At 35.3% G+C, this 25,123-nt stretch overlaps 1 protein-coding gene across 2 annotated transcripts in view; it reads right to left on the reverse strand.

The window, feature by feature from the left end:
• Nucleotides 1-652: 652 nt before the first annotated feature.
• LOC121370584 (3-hydroxybutyrate dehydrogenase type 2-like) overlaps nt 653-25,123 on the reverse strand; it is a 30,997-nt gene continuing 6,526 nt past the window's right edge. For both annotated transcript variants that reach the window (XM_041495901.1, XM_041495902.1), the window contains exons 2-10: nt 24,416-24,490; nt 21,167-21,245; nt 17,953-18,049; nt 15,537-15,645; nt 11,170-11,230; nt 9,268-9,381; nt 5,461-5,519; nt 5,132-5,224; nt 653-3,709 (exon numbers count right to left, since the gene is read on the reverse strand). In XM_041495901.1, the coding sequence (XP_041351835.1) occupies nt 3,656-3,709; nt 5,132-5,224; nt 5,461-5,519; nt 9,268-9,381; nt 11,170-11,230; nt 15,537-15,645; nt 17,953-18,049; nt 21,167-21,245; nt 24,416-24,487 (738 nt within the window). In that variant the 5' untranslated portion in view covers nt 24,488-24,490 and the 3' untranslated portion in view covers nt 653-3,655. The remainder of the gene's footprint in view (nt 3,710-5,131; nt 5,225-5,460; nt 5,520-9,267; nt 9,382-11,169; nt 11,231-15,536; nt 15,646-17,952; nt 18,050-21,166; nt 21,246-24,415; nt 24,491-25,123) is intronic.

Here is a 25,123-nt window from a genome sequence, read left to right on the forward strand (position 1 = left end):
TGGTGGTCACGTTCCATCAGTACAAAGAGTGAACGCAGGATTACATAACTCTGATAACTTCAGTATTTCCTCTTTCCAGTCGACTGGTGGTCACGTTCCATCAGTACAAAGAGTGAACGCAGGATTATATAACTCTGATAACTACAGTATTTCCTCTTTCCAGTCGACTGGTGGTCACGTTCCATCAGTACAAAGAGTGAATGCAGGATTACATAACTCTGATAACTACAGTATTTCCTCTTTCCAGTCGACTGGTGGACACATTCCATCAGTACAAAGAGTGAACGCAGGATTACATAACTCTGATAACTTCAGTATTTCTTCTTTCCAGTCGACTGGTGGTCACGTTCCATCAGTACAAAGAGTGAACGCAGGATTATATAACTCTGATAACTTCAGTATTTCCTCTTTCCAGTCGACTGGTGGACACGTTCCATCTGTACAAAGAGTGAACGCAGGATTACATAACTCTGATAACTTCAGTATTTCCTCTTTCCAGTCGACTGGTTGTCACGTTCCATCAGTACAAAGAGTGAACGCAGGATTACATAACTCTGATAACTTCAGTATTTCTTCTTTCCAGTCGACTGGTGGTCACGTTCCATCAGTACAAAGAGTGAACGCAGGATTATATAACTCTGATAACTACAGTATTTCCTCTTTCCAGTCGACTGGTGGTCACGTTCCATCAGTACAAAGAGTGAATGCAGGATTACATAACTCTGATAACTACAGTATTTCCTCTTTCCAGTCGACTGGTGGACACGTTCCATCAGTACAAAGAGTGAACGCAGGATTACATAACTCTGATAACTTCAGTATTTCTTCTTTCCAGTCGACTGGTGGTCACGTTCCATCAGTACAAAGAGTGAACGCAGGATTATATAACTCTGATAACTACAGTATTTCCTCTTTCCAGTCGACTGGTGGTCACGTTCCATCAGTACAAAGAGTGAATGCAGGATTACATAACTCTGATAACTACAGTATTTCCTCTTTCCAGTCGACTGGTGGACACGTTCCATCAGTACAAAGAGTGAACGCAGGATTACATAACTCTGATAACTTCAGTATTTCCTCTTTCCAGTCGACTGGTGGTCACGTTCCATCAGTACAAAGAGTGAACGCAGGATTACATAACTCTGATAACTTCAGTATTTCCTCTTTCCAGTCGACTGGTTGTCACGTTCCATCAGTACAAAGAGTGAACGCAGGATTACATAACTCTGATAACTTCAGTATTTCCTCTTTCCAGTTGGTACCGGTTGTGGAGTCTATCTTCTCCTAAAGTTTTGATCAGATAGTTTTGAAATTTGGTATTACCAGTATGATTCTCTGGGGTAGTCTTCACAAACTAATAGCGACTTTTGAATTTGTGAATTTTTATTAAATTGAAACATTTTAAATAGAAATTTAACATTGAAAATTTGAAAGTCTACCTTCTACTAGAGTTTGATTGGATAGTTCTGAAATGTAGTGTAAGTATTCTCAGGGACAGTCTTCACAAATTAATTGAGAGATACTGTAGATCCTGAAATTAATGTGTCCCTAAATTAATGCAAGTGACGGTAGGCAGACTAAAATGCGACATGAAATTAATGCGATTGGCCTCCTTTTGAAATATTATTTTCCTAACAAGACATGTCTGTTTACTTTGCTAAAAGCTATTCACATGTGATGGACCGTATCGGCATTTTTGGATTATTGGACAATTAGTCTGTTTCGCCTTGCATTGTGCTCCAGTTGTTTTAATCTTTGTTGTTTTAATAGTGTGTGACACATAATTTGCTGGACTAATGCAGGACAAAACAGAGAAATAAATGTGTCATATTATCAATGTGAATAACACAAACTCTCATTAATATTATAATCACATTAATTTCAGGATCTACAGTATTTTGGAAGTTTTACATTTTTATTAAACTGAAACTTTATAAGTCTATCTGAAACTTGTTACTATGTTTCTCTGGGTCAGTCTTCACAAACTAATAGAGAGATATTGTGGAATTTGTGGTCTTTACAAATGAATGATTATTTACTGAAATTTGAATATTTAAAATTAATTAGCAGAGCTCTATAGACCTATACACCTCTTGGTCCTTTTCATTTTTTAAATATTTTTAAAAGAGTCGTATAACTACTAATCAATGCTACATATCTATCCACAAATTATAATATATTTAATCATTCACTCATTCACTCATTCATTCATTCATTCATTCATTCATTCATTCACTATTCACTATTATTTATATCACAGTCACATACAACTTCTTTTCAAATGTCTGGTATTTAAAAATATTTATTTATTTATTTATTTTCTCTTCACTGACATCCAATAGCCGATGATTAATAAATCAATGTGCTCTAGTGGTGCCATTAAACAAAACAAACAAAGTATTTACTCTTCACTATTAATCATATTATTTGTATCACAATAACAGTCAGCTACAACTTCATTTACAATCTGGTATTTCTGAAACAAAGATTAATGTGCTTCTTTTCACTTCACCATTTTAATTATTTCAGCCCATTCCTTGCTCTTTTTACCTTTGTTAATTTTCTAATAGTAGCAGCAGCTTTTCTTCCAACAATTTAGGTACATTATTATTGCCTCATGAGTTTTTATCGAAGGGACCATCCTGAGTTTGTAGCTATCTTATCATGATGTTGGCTTAGCTAGTCTATAATCTCTATAAAAAATTAAAACTTACACATTTCTTAGTCTACATATTTTTGCGATTAATATAAATATCAATGCAAAACATTTCTGACCATTCTGTTTTGTAGTAGCTAAAATTTTGTATGTATCATTTTATTTTTATTTCAGATAGTATAACACTTTACATTTAAATCATGGTAAGGTAAAATACTATCTGCATACACTTATGCAAAAAACAACAACGATACACACTAATATTATTTCAGCCCAAATCTAATATTTATTGTGTACAAAGCCAAAATGATGGGATTTTTTACATTAACAACAAAATTGTTTTCATTTTGTGGTAAGCATCTCTGATAAGTATTCCTTGGAATTAGATACAATAATTAATAATTGGACAATGATTGTATACTTCCCATAAGCGGTACAGTATAAAATCTGCCTACGAATTTATTGAAAATAACATGGAATTTCTTGTTTGCGGTGTGATCTTTTAAATATGCATTTACCAGATGCATTAATAAAAATTCACAGTTTAGTGTGTATTGTGTACCTGTCACAAGGTAACAATATCTTGACACATTATTTTCATGATTTACCGTAAATTTTACTCAAAATTAAATTTGTTTTTATTCATACCTTTTTGAGAACCAACATAAAAACCTAATATGGATTCATTCACATTTGTTGTGGAATGAAAATAGCCTACGTAATATGTTGAAGTTCATTGCATACATATAATTATTTAATTACAGGTAATTTAGTAATTCCGGAATACATGTTAAAGAAAAGACACTGTTTATTTTTGTACTGAATGAATGATACAGTCTTAAGAAGGCCTCCACCAGCACACAATTTTACTATTGCCATCTGCATATATAATACCGGGTAATCATTTATTCATTCATTCATTCAGATTTAGATTCCTGTAATTACATTCTTCAAGATACTCCTCTGTAGTGATAATTACACACAATGCTGTCAACTCAATTACAAACTCCAACCTCCATCGATGACAAATTCTTGACCAGTGATGAATGCGGACTGAAAAACAGAAGATAACGCACACTTAAAAACATGTACACCTCAGTTAAATGACAAGAGCATTGTTGAAAACATGTACACCTCAGTTAAATGACAAGAGCATTGTTGAAAACATGTACACCTCAGTTAAATGACAAGAGCATTGTTGAAAACATGTACACCTCAGTTAAATGACAAGAGCATTGTTGAAAACATGTACACCTCAGTTAAATGACAAGAGCATTGTTGAAAACAATCTTTGTTTGAAAACCAGTAAACACACAAGTCATAGTACTATGAAGGAGGTCTGTCATCACACTAGTATCTAGACTTTTGTCTGTAATCACACTAGTATCTAGACTTTTGTCTGTAATCACACTAGTATCTAGACTTTTGTCTGTAATCACACTTGTATCTAGACTTTTGTCTGTAATCACACTTGTATCTAGACTTTTGTCTGAAATCACACTAGTATCTAGACTTTTGTCTGTAATCACACTAGTATCTAGACTTTTGTCTGTAATCACACTAGTATCTAGACTTTTGTCTGTAATCACACTAGTATCTAGACTTTTGGACTCATGAGGCAGGACATAGCCCAGTGGTAAAGCACTCGCTTGATATGCGGTCGGTTTGGGATCAATCCCCATCTGTGGGCTCATTGGGCTATTTCTCGCTCCAGCCAGTGCACCACGACTAGTATATCAAAGGCTGTGGTATGTGCTGTCCTGTGTGGGATGATGCATATAAAAGATCCCTTGCTACGAATGGAAAAAAATGTAGTGGGTTTCCTCTCTAAGGCTATATGTCAGAATAACCAATTATTTGACATCCAATAGCCGATGATTAATAATCAATGTGCTCTAGTGGTGTCGTTAAACAAAACAAACTTTAACTTTTAACATTAGTCTATCTACCAATACTGTAGACACTATAGAATATTATTGTTACAGGTATCATTTATATGTTTCTTTTTATACATAAATAATAGATATCAATTTTGTAAATTATAATTCGACTCTTTTTGTAAGTAGCCTAGAAGGAAGTACAATTGATTTATGTTTTAGCTTTGACTTAAGATTGTGTCAAATTGTTTTGTTGATATCAAACATTTGTTTTAGGTAGGAGTCAAAAAGTGAGTGTTGTCAACTGTACAATGCCTACATTTTTTGGTAACAAAATAGGTTTAAGCATACTAGTATTTACAACTTTATTTTAATAAAAAGGCATATTATATGTCTTTAGATGTGTCTTTAGTCATAATATACATTAAATCAACAGCTGACCAGTTGTAGAAACTGATGATCAGTTACAAAATATTTACTTCCCATCACTAGTATCTCAGGTATGGAATTAATAGGGTTTTTTTTAACATAATACGAATTATAGCCTGTGTTTTAATGTGTACAATTGCACAAGATTACACTTTATTTAAAGACAAACCTCATCAGATGCCAAGTACAGAACCAGATGAGCAATTTCCTCTGCTGTTCCAAATCGACCCATTTTTTGACGGGCTATGAAATCCTTCCTAGCCTGAAATGTTAAAACAAATTAGATATATTAAATGGACACACAAATTCCTTGAGAAAATTGGAACTGCTCTACATAGTATTACTGGTACTTTAGAAATATTTAGATGACCTCACATATAATAAATAAAAAACTGAATTAAGAGAGAAAAATATAAGTGGTAGGTATTCACGTACTAGAAAAATAAAAATCTAATTCCAAAAATATTTATGTAAAATGATGGTAATATGAATAAATACCTGTTCAGGATTTGGCAAGGATGCTAATCTTTCATCCAGAGATGGTGTTTCTACTGTACCTACAATATTAATAAAATATTTAATAAATGTTCTAAAATTGTAACTAAAACTGAACCTTTGAAATTTATTATACATGTTATATATATACATGATAAAGCTATACAAAAAATTCAGGTCAATATCTCAAGGTCTTCTGAAAAAAAAAGTCTGGAAAACAAATTTTTATATCTCCTAAGTTCAAGGGCCATAACTCCATCACAAATGGGTAAATCAAGATGAAAGTCAAACCTGATCTATAACAGTACATGATAATGCTATACACAAAATCACAGCTCAATATCTCAAAGCATTCTAAACAAAACATCCGGAAAACTATATGTGGGACAGATGGACAGACAGACAGACAGACGGATGGACAGAAGGACGGAGATGAAATCTATAGTCACTTCTGGTTGGACCGGTAGGGGACTAATAAACAAAATTAGGGTGAAATTAACTAATACATAAATAGTTTTTGTCAGAAAATGTTATGATTTGGAATATATTCTACTTATTCCATTTTGGGATAAATAAATTGTTTGTGTTCATCGTATACAAATGTATCTAAATAATTCACATGCATAGGCATACGGGTTCCCATTTTTGTAGGGGGCAGGCTGGTGTTTGCCCGAATTAAATGAAAATGACTGAATCTGGATAACAACATTTATTCATATTAGTATTACATGTACTATCAAACACCTATATATAGGGTTGCAAACAAAACACTATGCATTAATACTGATTAGAACTAATTTTGAAGATAGAATGATGGAAATACATGGTAAAAAGGTCTCAGGTTAACACATTTTGCCTGAATATCTCTATACTTTTTGCCCGAATTTGAGGTTTTGCTTCAGCCATGCAGACTTGTATAGCCTCCTGAACAGTATTCCACCACATCATTGTAATAGCTACTCACTGTTTGTCAGTAAATCACCTCTAACTATACACACAATTCAAATCACAAATTAAATGTAGCCGGGACAGTATTTTAAAATCTTAAGTAATTGAAGTCTGTTTATGTAATTTATGCCCAATCTTAAGTATCCGAAGACTGTTTACATGATTTATATCCAATCTTAAGTATCCAAAGACTGTTTACATGATTTATATCCAATCTTAAGTATCCGAAGACTGTTTACATGATTTATATCCAATCTTAAGTATCCAAAGACTGTTTACATGATTTATATCCAATCTTAAGTATCCGAAGACTGTTTACATGATTTATATCCAATCTTAAGTATCCAAAGACTGTTTACATGATTTATATCCAATCTTAAGTATCCGAAGACTGTTTACATGATTTATATCCAATCTTAAGTATCCAAAGTCTGTGTACCTGATTTATACCGAAGTCTGTTTACGTGATTTATGCCCAATCTTAAGTATCCAAAGTCTGTTTACATGATTTATACTGAAGTCTGTTTACATGATTTATACCCATTCTTAAGTATCCAAACTCTGTTTACGTGATTTATACCAAAGTCTGTTTAGGTGATTTATACCTAATCTTAAGTATCTGAAGTCTGTTTATGTGATTTATACCTAATCTTAAGTATCCAAAGTCTGTTTACATGATTTATACTGAAGTCTGTTTATGTGATTTATACCCAATCTTAAGTATCCAAACTCTGTTTACGTGATTTATACCGAAGTCTGTTTAGGTGATTTATACCTAATCTTAAGTATCTGAAGTTTGTTTAGGTTATTTATACCCAATCTTAAGTATCTGAAGTCTGTTTAGGTGATTTATACCTAATCTTAAGTATCTGAAGTCTGTTTATGTGATTTATACCTAATCTTAAGTATCCAAACTCTGTTTACGTGATTTATACCGAAGTCTGTTTAGGTGATTTATACCTAATCTTAAGTATCTGAAGTCTGTTTATGTGATTTATACCTAATCTTAAGTATCCAAAGTCTGTTTACGTGATTTATACCAAAGTCTGTTTATGTGATTTATACCTAATCTTAAGTATCCAAACTCTGTTTACGTGATTTATACTGAAGTCTGTTTAGGTGATTTATACCCAATCTTAAGTATCCAAACTCTGTTTATGTGATTTATACTGAAGTCTGTTTATGTGATTTATACCAAAGTCTGTTTATGTGATTTATACCCAATCTTAAGTATCTGAAGTCTGTTTATGTGATTTATACCGAAGTCTGTTTATGTGATTTATACCTAATCTTAAGTATCCAAAGTCTGTTTAAGTGATTTATACCGAAGTCTGTTTATGTGATTTATACCTAATCTTAAGTATCCAAACTCTGTTTACGTGATTTATACCGAAGTCTGTTTATGTGATTTATACCCAATCTTAAGTATCCAAACTCTGTTTACGTGATTTATACCGAAGTCTGTTTATGTGATTTATACCTAATCTTAAGTATCTGAAGTCTGTTTATGTGATTTATACCCAATATTAAGTATCCGAAGTCTGTTTACGTGATTTATACCGAAGTCTGTTTATATGATTTATACCCAATCTTAAGTATCCAAAATCTGTTTACATGATTTATACCTAATCTTAAGTATCCGAAGTCTGTTTACATGATTTATACCTAGGTACCCGACTGCTCAGATATGTGAATATATCTGCATAACCAGTGAGTTAGCTGACCCTAACACATAATATTATGTACTATGGTTCTGTACTATACTAACATTACAAATGCATTTTTAAAAAGTCATTTTGCAACAAAGCAATATTTTTCAACTGATTTCGTAGCAATATCTGTACAGTATTTCAAAATGTTAAGTAACCAAAATGCCCAGAAGTCGGTTCACATGATTTTTACCTAGGTAACCGACTGTATGGGTAGATGACTTATATCTGTGTAAACTAGTCAATTAACTCAAACTTGCATTGAACTTACATCTTAATGACAGTGTTTACAGCAGATACTGAAATTTAAAAAATCTTATTATAAAATTACAGAGAGGCATAAATGCAAACTCTTTAAACTAAATGACGTCATTCTGTGTTTGCCAACTAGTGATGACATTGGTTTGTGAGTGCCAAATCGTCCAAAATAATATTGTAGGTTACATCAATTCATGATAACTTCTCACTGAGAAATTATGATTTTGATTTCCCTGGTATGAGTGCCAGTTAGGATAACAGAAAGCCAGTAAGCAAGGTGGAGTTAGCATCAGAGAATGGCACACTGCATGTATTCCACCAAATCACACAGAACACTGCTCTCATGACAATCAATTGAAATTGTTACAACTCCTTTTCTCAGTCAACTTCAGCACACAAAACTTGGTCTGATAGTGAGGTAAACTCCACCATGTCATACAATCTCCATATGACACTGGGTATTTCAGTTTGTTTTTGTTTTTTTCATGTGTGCAGACGTCTAGGTTATAAATGGAAGATTCATACTTGGTACTTCAACTTGGTACTGCTAACTAATTTTAAATCTGGCATATTTGTCATGGATGTCTTTGCACTACGTTGGCATTTAAAAAATTGGCCAAATGTCTTTAAGACTGGAAAACCATTGAGAAGTATTCATGTTTGACAAAAAACAACAACAAACAATTCTGGTGAATTATAACTTAATGTTATTTGTCAGTCTTTAGAAAGATTGTTTTTTCTATTATTAATAATTGTTTTAGGATGATTTTCTAATTATCAAATACCACACTATAATCAACTCACCAACAACCACAACGAGGTATCATTAGGTCGTTCATTATAGAAGATGTCTCTATGAAACATTTTACTGTATGAAAATGGTGGATTTTCTGACCTGGACAAATGCTGTTGGCACGGATGTTGTGTTTTACAAAGTCTACAGCCAGCGATTTTGTAAAGCCTATCACAGCAGCCTTTGTAACACCATACACAAATCTGTTAGCGGCACCTGTAACAGCAAATAAAACCCCCACAAGATAATAGTAATAAATGCTCTTTGTAAAAGGATTTCACAATATTTTACAACATTACTGTATATAATTAAAGATTTTCTACCTTCAAATCTGATTCTAATGCAAGCTGGTTCTTAATGATTTGTACTGCCAAACCTGTGTTAAGCTATTGAATACATATACACAAAGATAGAAGTAATCCATTTAGTGTTAAGTATCCATTTAAGAAAATCTGTGTTCAGCTGTTGTCGGTATTGAAGATATACATAATACAAATGTATATATATATATATATATATGAAGGGTCCATGGGAATAACATACAATGTCACACTTTTGGTATTTTAATATAATTGAATTTAAATTTACAACTCTGTAGTAATGCAATTGTCAAATATTTATACCTAAGCAAGCGTGTTTTGCCAACAACCCTTAATAGCCTACAATCATTAAAGAGTTTTAATTCATTGTGTCAATGTGACCTTGACATACACGATCTTTATACATTGACTCTCAGTTTGGACATCACAGGCTATTCCATTGTATTTTATTTTTACAACTCAACACTATTTTTATGTCATTATTTACTACTTTCTATTGATTGACCAAATTTGCCATAGTATAGTGCAATAATACAGTACTTAACTTGACCAAAAGTGAGGTGTATAATTATTACATGTTGAAAGTTTGCCAGTGTGACCTATTTTGATGTAATGTTATCGATTTCAACATAGCTAGCATGTCACTTCCTATTAAATGCATTTAAATACACTTATAATGAGCATATTATATTACTGGAATAGGTTGCAGTTACAAAATACATACTCTAAATATGAGTTAGAGTGGATAATTGACAAATGGTCTTCCTGGTTTTAAATGAATGACTGAATGTTTAACGACACCCCAGCACGAAAAAGACATCGGCTATTGGGCGTCAAACTACGGTAATGCAAATAAATAAAGTGATGATCAACATCAATATAAAAATTCAAGATTTAAACAAAAACAGTGTAAAGAACTGTGCAAAAACACAAATATCACAGATAGATACTGAATTTTACTCAAAACTTCAATTTTGTGCTGTATTGGCCATTCTCAAAGAAAATGTTACACCCTTGCACCACGATGAGGTTACAGCACGCGCAGGGGCTGGTTTTAAATGTACAGCACATTATGTTCTATAATACACAGTGCATGTCGATAAACACAAAATTAATGTACTTAGTCTGTATGTAAATCAACAAGCTGATGTTATTAAATAATCCTCTTTCTTCTCACCTGTGATAAATAACTGACATAAACTGACTACTTCTAAATGTAATTGGTGTATATCAAGGCTCAAAATTAATTTTGTGGAATGGGAAGCAATCCCTGCTTCTGACATTTTAATCTGGAATAAACTGATATAAACTTTACTCTCATTTGTTTTAGCAAATTTATACTAATATTTTGAGGGTTTTTTTTACAATATCTAATTTATTACTGGTCATTCTACTCCTAATGTCGACGTACAGTTGTCACTAATTAAGTAATTTCTTAATCTGACTAGTTGTACAATGTTTTAAGATGGCTAGCAAAATTTGCTAATGAAAGTGATTATCAGAAAGCATGTTGTATATTTTGAGTGGCAAATTGTCTCTTGTCAGTTTCAAGGCTTGTCTGTATATAATAGGTAGTTTTCACATATCATCTCAGAATATTTACCTACTATTGGTTGATCATACATCTTCAGTAAGTTCTAGACTAACTGGCTAGTTAACCACAACATGGGCAAGTTCAACTTACCCTTAATACTGGATGCAACAGATGACATATTGATTACACTTCCTGCATTCTGGCTGATCATCTGAAAGAGAAACCCGGTAGACAGTTCCTATTATCAGCACTCGATGTACATATAAATAGAGAATAATACATGAGTGGCCATTAGATACCATTTATCTCACAGAAAGTTGTTTAAAAGGTATCTAATGAACGAAAGCGAGTTTGATACATTTTTAAACAAGCTGTGAGATAAATGGTATCTAATGTACATGAATGTATTATTCTATTTCTTACATATCAAAAAACAGGTTTTAAAAAAATTAAAAAAAAATTATTGCACTAAAGGTTATTTACAGCCCTGGCGCATCACAAACAAATGATTGTTAGGTTAACTATACGTCACAGTGTAATTGATTTCAACCATGCTGTTTTTTCATTGGATGTATGGCACTGATCATCTGGTCATCACCTAGGAGCAGCCAGTTGTATGTCTTGAAATTGTTAACAAACGTACATGTATAACCAAGTATGTGTTATCAAAAATAACGAATGATGTTCTCACCAAAGGGTGTGTAAGAAGAACTGTTTATATATTAACTATTATAAAGATATAAACACAAAATGAATGAAGCTAAATTCTTAAAGGAGAGGACAATTAAGGCATTTGGCCCGGTATGCATATTCAACGATATATAATGCACATTATTGCTTAATATCAACACATATAATCGTATAGTTAATTAATAAAATGGTTAAATGTGACGACTATTATATATAACGGGTGCAGCCATTTTGTACCATCTCAGTGAGTACGCCCTATGGCGAGCTGGTGGTTACGTAATACTTAACGCATAACGTCAGGAAGGAGCCTTAGAACTAGAGAAACACAATCTACCTGGTTTTTGCGGGATGATAAATAGTCGTACATTGCAATGTTCTGTAATAATACACATCCCAGTAAGCCAGCAATAAGTATATCTAGCACTATATATATTACTTTTCAATACAAAATAAAATACCATTGTCAAAGTGGCTACACAACAAGTCGAAACAATTAACAATGTTTTGCCCATGCATTAACCTACGTACTGAAATACCGTATTTGACCGGAAATAAGCCCATGTCTTTGAATAAGCCCACTCCGTTTTGATAGCATTTAAGAAATTAGGCCCTCATTCGTAAAGAAGTCCACCCCCAACTTCGTCACCTTATAAATAACACGAAATTGCAAGTTTCCTCAAAGTTCAAAGTCTCAAAACGGCTAGCGATGAAGCAAGACGTGTGTGCCTGCTCTCTTGAGTTACCCCCCCACCTGGGGGACTCATTGCCAGTTATGGAGTGCTTCTGGAATACCGCGTCACGTACACCAGGCCACAGGGCAACCGTGACCTTGGTGTACGGTGACCCGGTAAGGAAACCAACCAGGAGGAGAAGAAGGAGGAAGACGGACACGCCAGGGGCGGACAACAACCGGCAGCTCAACTGCCGGCAGCGGCCTCTTCCGTTGAGCACCCCCAGCACCGATCAACACCAACGAGACCAGCGGATCCAGCCCAGCCGGACCCAGCCGTCGACTCGCCAGGGGCGGAACTCAACCAAGCGGTGATGGAATCGCCCCCATCAACTCCAGAGACTTCAGCCCCCGGGACTCCTGCGATGCCACCTCCGCCTCGGAAGAGTGCCGCAGTCGAGTCCCAGGCCCGACCTGTGGTCGTTGCCAAGCGTAAGGCAATTGTGTCTCCAGGCGACCAACCAGCCAAGCCAGGTCCGCCGACACAACCGCCGAATCCTGCTACGGAAACTGAGGAGCAGTGGTCACTCAAGGCCGTCAAACTGTCAACGCGCTACTCCCAGTTAATCAAGACCAACATTGAGGACGTCCGGCAGCTATTCACGCAACCTAAGCACAAGGCCTTTAGACCATTACCAGCAAGCCCGTCAGAGGGAGACTTGTGTGTCCACAGCGTCACAATGCGGGATGGCCGTGGACTCTGTTTCACCGTACGCCGGAAAGGGATCTACAATCAAGGACTGCTACTCCCAGAAATGGATAACCCGACCCTCCATCGAGCCATCAAAATCATAGCCGGGAAAGAGTATCGAGCACTAGCCAAGTCGATAGCAGGATCCACATACCGGCCAGCCAGCCCGCATTTCGACGTAACGAACTTCATCGGCTCGCCGTGACGTCCTCCCCTTTGCCAACCTCCTTTGCCTCCGTGAGTATGGACTTTACTGACTTTAATTTTTTAGGCCGTCACTTCAAAAACTTTGTTTATTTTTTTGTAAACAGTCGGTAAACCTTTATTTTCGGCAGTCCGTCTAAATTGCTCAAAATCACCTTAAAACCTTTTCGGCCGAGCAGTCATAAACTTTTTGGTTTTAATTTAGAGTCCAGACATGTTTTTGGATGCAGTTACTCTTTGTAGACTTAGGTAAATTACAGGCTTCACCGAGGAATTGAAATTCAGCCAATCAGAGCACGGCTCCCACTCGGTGTTACTTCAAGTTTGCGAAGTGTCTGCTATTCGGTCCGCGCCCGCGTTGACTCTACTAAATGGCTTTTTTCCAAATTCCGCCCACCTCAAACTTACCCCCCCCCCCCCCCCCCTCTGCTCCGGAGTTAGTCACTGGCGAAGTCAGAGGCTAAATCCGTAGTGGGCGTGCCTGAACCTCTGTGGATAGGGGCACGTTAATAGAATTTCCAGTCCAGTCCAGTTCATTTAAAAGGTCATACCTTGGCAGATAATTAAACAGAAATGTAACACAATATTTTACCACCAGTGAGATTTAGCAGTCTAACAATAACAGTGTGTAACATTGTTTTCAATTTCATGCCTGCAGTATTTCTTTGAAGTATCCAAGCCCAAGTATGAACTAAAAAACAATGTCTATTTTTACCACCACACTGGGTCCACAGTTAATGCTAATTAAGCAAATACCATATTCTGATTGGCTAAGAACAATGACCTTAGATTGACAATTTTTTGTAGTGTAAGCTGGCTGACTGTGTCAGAAATGGGTGTATAAGCTATTGAGTTTGTTGTTAATTGCTGTTGTTTTAAGTCTTCTCAGCATTAAATTTTGGATGTAAATAAACAGCACTGGTAAGTAACTGTAACATAGAAGGTGTGTTTCTGATAATTAGATACTAGTAAAAAAAAACACAATTTAATTAATAAACAATTATTATTTATTAATAACAAATGGAACATTAATTAATAGATATGCTACTGAAAGTTTTTTGTTTTCTTCCTAGTACATTTAATTATTATTATTTATTTTAATTATTATCATATTTTTTTCCAACAAAACTGGCCCCTTGTCTGGGAATAAGCCCACCCCATGCTAAGCTCACAATGAGTTGTCTTGGCACCTGGGCTTATTTCCGGTCAAATACAGTAATACACGGAGTGTTTTCTTAGTTAATTGGTCTATGCTGTTAGTTGCTTCTACCTGTGATTCCTGATTGGCAGGTGTGTATTTGATTGGTAACCAGACGAGCCAATTAATTGATGCTGTCTAGATACAAAAATACATACCGGTATTGTGGAATATTACCTGTCACCCCTAAAATTGTAATGGACATGGTTTATTACTGTAAATAGTTCTGTAAAACTATTGATCTATTGATTAAATAGACTTTTCCATCTAAAACCACAGAACTGACCAATTACGTAGTCCCAAAGAAAAGAAAATTATCCCTTGGGTATCGTGGGTTGTCGTTTTTGCTCCAACGTAGCATATCAATATGCCTAATAGTGTACATTTTTCCTTTGGATTATTAAACAGAAAAATACTATAACCCCATTTTGTTCCATTAATGCAACTTGAAATATATTTAGTTAAATAGTTTATTATATTATTACATCATTTATGCTGTTTTACAAGTCAGGTTGATCAAAGAGAAGCGCCTTGTCGAAAATTACTGCTTTTGTTTACACTGTACATACAGGAGATGGTCAGGAGCTGACGTCACTTCTCCCCAAGCTATCCCACCGGACGTCACAAAAACAAAACAAAATGGCTGCCCCCAGTTAGCAGGAATAATCATGCTTTTTTATTAACTCTAAAATTACGCGTTTTTCATTTGCTAAAGTGTCAGTATGTGTTGGTGGTCCAGGTATGCATCTTTCCAACACATAAGGCTCTTGTTTGAGTTGACCCTACCTTTAAGGACAGCACACATGTTTGTGGAATCAAGTGTGTTTTGCAACTGTGTTGCAGTGTGTTCATCAGCTTTAATTGTCTGACAAAATATAAACATGTACAGTGGTGTCATACATGTAATTGTAGGAAAAATATGGCAGTTTATGTTTAATTATGATACGATACACACACTTTAATATTTATAAGGTCGTAAGCATTTTTTTATTTATAAAATGTACCTTTGGAATAAACTGTCGACACATTCTATACATGCTCTTCACGTTGATATCAAAACTGAAATCCCAGTCCTTTTCCTCACAGTCCAGAATTGTACCATTAGCAACATAGCTGTAAAACAAAGCAAATATATTAATTTTATAATTATGTGACCATGTCTTCAAAAAAGGGTACAGATGAGAGGAAAATTGAGAAAATATGTTTTTCTTATTTTATGTTAGCTAGTACAATGCCCACATTTTTTTTTCTCAAAGATGTACTATTGATGTCCCAGAATGTGTTAGGGTAAGAATAAAATGCAGAGTATTGGAATTATGTATATTTGCGAGTACCGGTATGCTAAATCAAGGGTCAGAATGACCCAATTCATAATTTAATTTCTCCATGGGTCAAGGAAGTTTTCCACCAAATTTAATTAGAAATGATCTTGTAGACCTGAAGAAATTACTGTTTAAATGCATTTCTATATATAACTACAGTAAAGTTCACCCCATCCCTGGCCTGACATTCTCAAATTAAGTAAACAATCTATTGATCTTTAAATATACAAAGACTATTTGGTTATAGAATTTCTGGAAGTAGAAGATTTTTTTTTTAATGGGTTCAATTTTTTTCCTTTTGGACCCCACCCCTAAGGCCCACCCGGGTGTGTGTGTGTGTGTCAGAATGACCAAATTCATAAATAAAATGTTGCATGTGCCAAGGAAGCTTGCAAAAAATTTGGTTGGAATTGTCAAGTAATTTGAGAAGATTTAAAATAAAATGGCTTAATTTTCTTCTTTTGGATTCCTGGGGTGTGAGTCTGCAATGATCAATTCACAAATGTGTTTAACCATATCCCAAGGAATCACCTCACAAAATGTGGTTGGAATTGATTAAGTGGTTTTATGTAAGGAAAAACGTAACCCCTCCCTGGGGACAAATAGGGGACCCAACATTTATGACATTCACAAATAAGATACCTTTACATATATGAAGACTATTTGGTTATATCATTTGTGGAAGTAGAAAATAAATTTTGTTTTCTTAAATTGGCTTAATTTTCTACATTTGATCCCTACATCTCAGGTTTCTTAGGGGCAGGGACTTAGAATGACCAAATTCATAAATTTGTTTCTCCGCCCCAGGGACAAATGGGGGACCCAAGATTAATAACATTAACAAATTGGATAAACAATCTGTTGACCTTTACATATATGATGACTATTCAGTTACAGCATTTCTTGAAGTAGAGAAGATTTTAAAAAATTGGCTTAAGGTCCTCAGGCTCCAAGGGGGTCAGGATGTCCAAACTGATAAATTTGTTTCTTTGTGGGCTAGGGAACCTTCCTACAAAATATGGTTGGAATTGGTAAAGTAGTTTTGCAGAAGACGTCAAAAATGTGAAAAGTGTATGCACAATGCACAACAGACAATGGATGATGGACAACGGATGATATATACCTTTCAAACTCTAAACAAACAGGAATCTGTGATATACACCCGGTATACACTTCAAACTCTAAACAAACAGGAATCTGTGATATACACCCGGTATACACTTCAAACTCTAAACAAACAGGAATCTGTGATATACACCCGGTATACACTTCAAACTCTAAACAAACAGGAATCTGTGATATACACCCGGTATACACTTCAAACTCTAAACAAATAGGAATCTGTGATATACACCTGGTATACACTTCAAACTCTAAACAAACAGGAATCTGTGATATATACACTTCAAACTCTAAACAGGAACCTGTGATATATATACTACAAATTCTAAACAAACAGAAATTTGTGATATATACAATTCAAACTCTAAACAAACAAGAATCTGTGATATATATACTTCAAACATGTTTGCAATGTTCGATGGGTGAGGGATCTGCTTCTGTTTGAATTATACATTCAGTATCAAAAGTCAACTCTTTTTCTTTTTAAATGTATCTAATATAGTGTCCTTTAAAACAGTTTTCCCACCACTCTCCCCACACCCATACCCAAGTACTATCTTACTTACCATTATCAAGTCTGCTACAAAACTTCATATAGGCAATATCTTTGAGAGTTAAAAGCTACTAACAGCCATTTTCAGAAAATGGTTTACTTCAGCATTTTTTATTTAGCTTTTACGTTAATTATGAACTTTTATATACATGTACTTTGAAACAATTATTGTAATGAATGTACAAAACACTTTTTCTGGAACAGATATTTAATAAGTTTGTGTTAAGCACTGGAAAAATGTCTAAAATAACTGATTTGTAGAAATAATCTTTAACTCTCACCAAACGTTACAATATTCATGATGATTTGATAACAGTTGTTGATTAAACTAATGTTACTGAATAAATATGTTTTTCTTTATGTGCACTGTCAAAGGACTAAAAAAAGAAAATTTCATTGTAGTATTATAAAGTATTACATTACCCAGCACAGTTAAACAAAATGTCGATCCTGTCTATCTTTGATGCAAAACTCTCCACATCGGCATTCTTGGTGACATCCAGCACGTGTGTTTCTATACCTATAAAATATCCCAAAAGTAGACTTTCTTAAAACACTTTTATTACAATTTGTCTTACATGTCACACATTCTTAACTCTTCACGTGCATATTCAATTGACTGGTGATTTCCCTTTATCGGTGATGTAATAATGATTATTTGAAATGGCACTTGTCACTGAAAAACAGCTCTTTGCTTAAAACACAAAGCAATGGCATATCTGTCCAGGACAGTGGGTTAGTTGTTAGTGGTTAGTGAAAGACAAGAGGTGTAGTGGTCTTACACCTACCCATTGAGTCACTAAAACTCGCTCTGGGTGGGAGCTGGTACATGGCTGCGAACCCTGTACATACCGGCCTTATGTCCGATGGCTCAACCACGACACCACCGAGGCTGGTATTGGTCTATAAATGTAACAGATAAATAAGAGTCATATGTGCTGTTGTGAATTACACAGCCACTTATATATACATGTATATAGGCATAGCGCTGCCATGACGTCCTGTAGGTGCTATGCCTATATATATGTATACATAAGTGGTCATAATTCAGTGGCATAAGACATTCCCATGATGTTTTAACAATTTGTTTTTTTTTACTGAATTATGTGTTATTAGGATTAACCAAAAGTCTTGTGTGTCATACTGATTTTACAAAATGAGTGTCAGGAGTTTTGTATTGCCCGAGCGAGAGTGAGTGTAATAATTTCTTTATTTTTTTTTTATAAATAACAAGAGCCATCTCAACCACAACTAGAAGCAGATGACAAAATGACTTCAAATTTCACAAGCAAAGTCTGAGCTAGGACAAGGGAAGCAACTACAGTATCCCTTAATTTGCCAACATTTCTACGCCCACTCCCTTCCACTTGTTGAACAACTGTAACAAGCATTCGGAGAGTATTGTTACGGCAGTGCATGTCCCAGTAGCTCGTCTGGTGTCTATCTCAGTTGCCCACCCACAAGAACAAAATGACAACTGGATGACAACTGATGATGTCTTTCACATGATCATTTCCATGACAACCAAGATAAAAGACACCAGACCACATAAACTGAACCCCAAAAAAAACCTGACATTCAAGTTAACAGTCCAGTGTACATAAATATGAGATGGGCATGGGGGTCATGGATATATATTGCATCATCAACATGACAAGCATACAACAGAGCAAGCTAGGGCAATTTAAATCATGAAATGTCTAGCACAGACAGTGAGGACTGCATGGGGTCAAACTCAAAATTCACATTCAGATAGGGAGTCTAGGTTTAGTAATGTATGTGTCCCCCTCAGGAAGCGACAACAGCAGCACAACACCGCCTCGACTGCTGAATATGTGTGAAAAACAAATTCAGCAGTCGGCGCCATTGTTCCTGCAAAATGGCACCCAGTTCCTGTAGAGTCTGAGGGAAGTTTCTGATAGTGAACACATGTCTACCACGTGCATCACAAATGTGCTCAGTGGGATTGATTGACATCTTGATTTGTCACTGAGAATCACCCGGTTCCAGTACCTCTGGGTCCAGTGCATATGTCTCGGTGCCCAAATAAGAGGTTGTTGATGGTGGAATTAATGGAGTCAGAATCGGTCTCACGTACGGTCGGTGTGCATGCATATGAGTAGCCCACAGGAGATTTCAGATGGTTTGGGCACATATCGTACCCATAAACATTTCATTTTGAGTTCCCTTTTTATGTCAGGAACTATTCACGCAGATGACATAAGCGGAGGTGACCGTCTTCCACTTGTGATGTCACATGTGGTCTACCAGATCAGGGATGATCAGCTGTTGTACCAGTTTGTTGCACATGTTCTTTGGGAGGATAAATGGTGACTCTATGGCAACCGTTTACCCGTGCAACAGCAATAACTGACGTTCCAGAATTTACCATGATTACAGCACATGTCGTGACATTTCAAATTTTTGTAAACCAGCACAATCTCAGTCTCATCCAATGACAACAGCTTGAGTGTCATTTATCTAATGTGGCACTCTGTGTATACCAGTGTATTTCGTAACTCCCCTTAAATCTGGTTTAGACAGAGTCCACTCTAATAAACTGAATATAAAACAGTATACCAATTTAAAACAAAAACAAATGAAAATATATGTTAATGTAAGGTTTAAAAGATCCCATTTCAATTGACATATCTCAACCAATCAGAAGTAATTGCACATTGCTGTGTTTTGGATCCATGTGTAAAATGAGTCCATGAATCAAATTTACACTGCACATAAAACATGGTACTCATGCACTTACGGGTATGAAAACGGTGTTATGGTAAAGAACATGCATTGGTACACAAAAAATGTATGGACACGTCGCAAAAATTGTACAAAAATGATGATCACCCGATCGATGTTGCATTACAATATCCACATCTTACACCTATGTAACAGATTCCTCACTGTGACGTCGTCATCTGCACTTTGACATGCCATCAGTCGTCGCAACAGCATGGTATCAGAGCCTACTGATCATTCAGAAAGATGATGTCGATGAGGCAACATTGACTTCGGAATCTACATTGGGCATATCAAGTTCAATGTTGTATCAATGTTTAGCCATGGCCAGCCCGATCACCTGATGTCACCCATAGAACTTCTGTGGGATCATCTTGGGAGAATCGGATACCATTTCAATCCTCCAATGAACAAGAATCAGACTGAGAGAGGAATGGAGGGCAATATTTGATGTTGTCATTAGTTGCTTAATAAACTCTGCTTGCATACTTGCATATGATGGACAAACACATTATTGAAACACTAACATTCATTTTGTTACAGTTATGGTCATGATTATTCACACTTCGTCGTGAGTGATGTTATGTAAAATCACTAATTTAACCTGTATACATATACATATATCAGGGTATTCAAAAATACCCTCAGACCTTTTGGACCTTTTTCGTTAAATACCCCCCCCCCCAGCTCTTGGACTATTAGTGCCATTTGTAAACTGTGATATTTATATCACTGTTCATATCTTGCCAAATGATTATACTGTTGAAATAAAAGACTTGCATCAACGTCTGTTTTGTGATGTTTTATTCTTATAAATAAACTTATTAGCATACTTTCTTTTGATTGTCGGCTTATTTTGTTCTTTTTATACATAAATATCTTAAAGTTAAACCTGGAATTGCATCAAGTTCTTTCAGTTTATCAACATTGATGTCTGTAGCTATAACTCTGGCACCCTCTTTTGCAAACAACTGAAAATAATATTGAAACTTGTAATATAAATACATATGTATTAAAATTCATAACTCAAATAATAATTAATTAAAATTCAAACAAACACTATTAACAAACATTTTTGCTGTGTTAGCTATGTACCCATAGTCCTATGCCAGTTATATTTATTCTGAATTATATATGTATTTTAACTGAAATTATTACTCTCTTTTGGTATGTTCCTCAGATCATATATATATCATGCAAAACATATCATATTCCAATTATATGAAATTAACGAAGTATAGTTGTTGTTTAGGTTTGTTTTTTGGGTGTTTTTTTTTACATAAGTCTGCTTTCTGTCATAGTTTTAAAATAATGAGAAAAAGTGTACAATTAGTGGAGGACATTAAAAAATAATACCGGCCTCGGTGGCATCGTGGCAGGCCATCGGTCTACAGGCTGGTAGGTACTGGGTCCGGATCCCAGTCGAGGCATGGGATTTTTAATCCAGATACCAACTCCAAACCCTGAGTGAGTGCTCCGCAAGGCTCAATGGGTAGGTGTAAACCACTTGCACCGACCAGTGATCCATAACTAGTTCAACAAAGGCCATGGTTTGTGCTATCCTGCCTGTGGGAAGCGCAAATAAAAGATCCCTTGCTGCTAATCGGAAGAGTAGCCCATGTAGTGGTGACAGCGGGTTTCCTCTCAAAATCTGTGTGGTCCTTAACCATATGTCTGACGCCATATAACCATAAATAAAATGTGTTGAGTGCGTCGTTAAATAAAACATTTCTTTCTTTCTTTCTTTTAAAAATAAATAATAATACAAATTTTTTTTAATTTTTTTTATTTGATTCTCAATATTTTGTTCATATAGTTTCTAAAACATTGTCACGGGGATCCTATAATACCCATAACTGAATAAAACACGATTATCCAAATATCTCTCCTAACTGTATATCTATTAGATCTCTCTGTATCGGGCAGTCCAATACCCGAGTGGCTCGTCTCTAGGTGTAATCAGAGATACGATCTTATATAAATATGTATATATAGCACGTTTAGTTCACTACAAAACACAACAAAACACAATACACTTTGGAATCTGTATTAACCTTACGCTGACAAATATATGCCGCAGTAGTTAATTACTTACAACAACAATAATAATAACAACCCGGAACTAATCACTTAATTAGTTAATCACTAGGTGTCTAGTTTACACAATATTTTAATCACTTCACCGTGATACAACACGCACACGTGTGATAATTGAGAAACGCTGCCAGGGGAACTTAATTAATAAAGGAATTACAACTCTATTCCTAACTGCTTCATTTTTAATTAACCCTTAACTACTCATTCAGTAACCTTGTAATACAGAATTAATACTGGTACCTATCACAATAAAGACAATAACCTACAGTTTACCTAGGTCCTCTAGGATGACTGGTTAAGCTTTAATAATTTTAGAACAGTGAAGCCTACAATTTACTTCGTCAGATTACCGGAAACACTGTCTAAATAATATGGGTATAATATAGTATCAATCACATCAAGGTTATACAACAGAGCAGAAAAATATATTTACCACGTCCGGACTGAACTTATATATTTCGTTCAGTGGACGACGTCCGTTCCCCTGCAGCCTTCCTATGTTTCTCCCCGATATCTCTAAAATCCTATCTATTTATTAAAAAATCTCAGAGACAGCGAATATCGCCTGGGGGCACAACGCGGTCCCTCACCTATCATGTGAATTTCCACCACTCCCAGAGTCGATATATTTTCTTAGATGACCAGACATACTGTCGCCAGTTCGCCAGAAATACAAGGTCGTAAAACAGACCTCGCGGAGGTATTACGTAACGACTGGCCACATGGCCTCCGCACCTTGTCTGGGTGTGTATTAGGGGGTACGGTCGTGCAGAGGTATTACGTAACAAAGTGCCCTCTGGTCTAAGTGCATATTGGGATGCACGGTCGCATGGAGGTATTACGTAACCACACCACACACGGCCCTCTAAAACAATTAACATCGCCACAGGCGAAAAAAAATAAGAGCATGTTCCGTCACAAACATTCTTGAAGATTCATCATTGTCCATCAATGTTTTAGAATGTTCTATTTAATTAACAATGAACATTACATGACACTTTCCAGAATAGTCCACTTTTACAATACAATATACCATGACCTTGAAGAATCAAATAATCAATTAAATACATGCAGGCTCCCCATCTCATATGCTTTGACAAAATATAATTATTATACACTATTGCTAAACAAAGAATAACTAGTTACTGATGTAGGATATCGGCTTTATCCTGTGACAGTAAGATGGGAAATTTGGCCTGAATAGGATAAAGCTGATACCCTAGCTATGTCATCGATCTGATTAAAATTAGCTCTACTGGTCTACCGGTAGATCTAACAGCATTGCGTGGACTCCCATGTCCAGGTGACATTTCATCTATAAATAACAATTTAAATATCGACCAATTACACTTCACCGTTTATAGTGTTATTCGGGAGCATACAAATTCTAAAAATATCGGGTGAGATATTTATGCAATAGGCAAACTTATTGGTCTATTTCAACATTAAAAAACAGGGGGAAAAGTGCAGTAATAAATTCTGGATTGTATACTAGTATAAACAGATTTTATGGCTATACCATCAGGCTGGGTTTTTTCATCTTGAAACAAATGTTATATAAAATTTTATATTGAAATTAGTTTCCAGCATACTTCGTCATTCACCTAAATCATTTCGTATACCTTCAGCATAATCCCGAATGTTTTCAAATTCTTTTCAAATCACTGGCATGATTTTGCAAGTAAGGTTTTGATTGGTCCAATGAAAGGTCAACTGGACATGAGCTCCAATGGGCTGCTGTTAGATCCACATGTAATAGTGGAGCTAATTTTAATTAGATTGCTATGTCATTAACTAGTTATTATCTTTATCCTGTAGACCATAAAAATTAAGCGGAAAAACTATTATTTCTGTTATTTCAGCTACACTGTACGATGACCTAGAGGTCAAATGAGCAATTTTGTAACAAAGTCATAATCTGCTAGTATACGTTTATGACTTTGCTTTAATCAGTCATCATAACTGGCTGATAGAAACAGGATAAATAAACTTAGATGTTCCCACAAGTAAGACTACTCGTTCAGTTATCCTGAACATTCCATACCTCTGCTGTTGCTCGTCCAATACCCTGTGCTGCAGCAGTCAGCACCACAGTTTTCCCATCCAAACGACCCATTCTCTGTAAAACAGGCACATGTATTACTCTTCTTGATACATGTAGTTGCAAGAAAGTAGTTATTTTATAATTTCATTTTAGGAAAATTGTAATAAAAACATTTTGTAATAGCAAATTTATTTCATTTTCCAGGCCTGGAAATTTTCATTTTGGTCATGGAAAATGTAGATCGGTCTAGAATTTGTTAATATTACCGTATTTATTAAATACTAGTATGTTTACAGGAACATGCATACACAAATATATAAGCATTGTTTTTTTTATTTTGTATCCAATTGTATCCATTTAAAGTTTGTTTTGATTAACGACAACAGCGGGTTTCCTCTCTCAATATCTGTGTGGTTTTTAACCATATGTCCGACGCCATATAACTGTAAATAAAATGTGTTGAGTGTGTCATTAACAGAGGGCTGTATCTATTTATACACACACATTCACACACACTCACTCTCACACACACACACACACACACACACACACACACACACACGCACACACACATTGAAACTCCACTATTTTGACCATTTATTAAAATTGGTCTTAATAATGGGGTGGTCCTAATACCAAATTACCAACATTCAAAATGATGATTGTTTGATAAATATTGATTGTGAATTTTACATTCCACCCATCCTT

This window comes from Gigantopelta aegis, chromosome 4 (genome assembly GCF_016097555.1).
Source record: "Gigantopelta aegis isolate Gae_Host chromosome 4, Gae_host_genome, whole genome shotgun sequence".
NCBI lineage: Eukaryota > Metazoa > Mollusca > Gastropoda > Neomphalida > Peltospiridae > Gigantopelta > Gigantopelta aegis.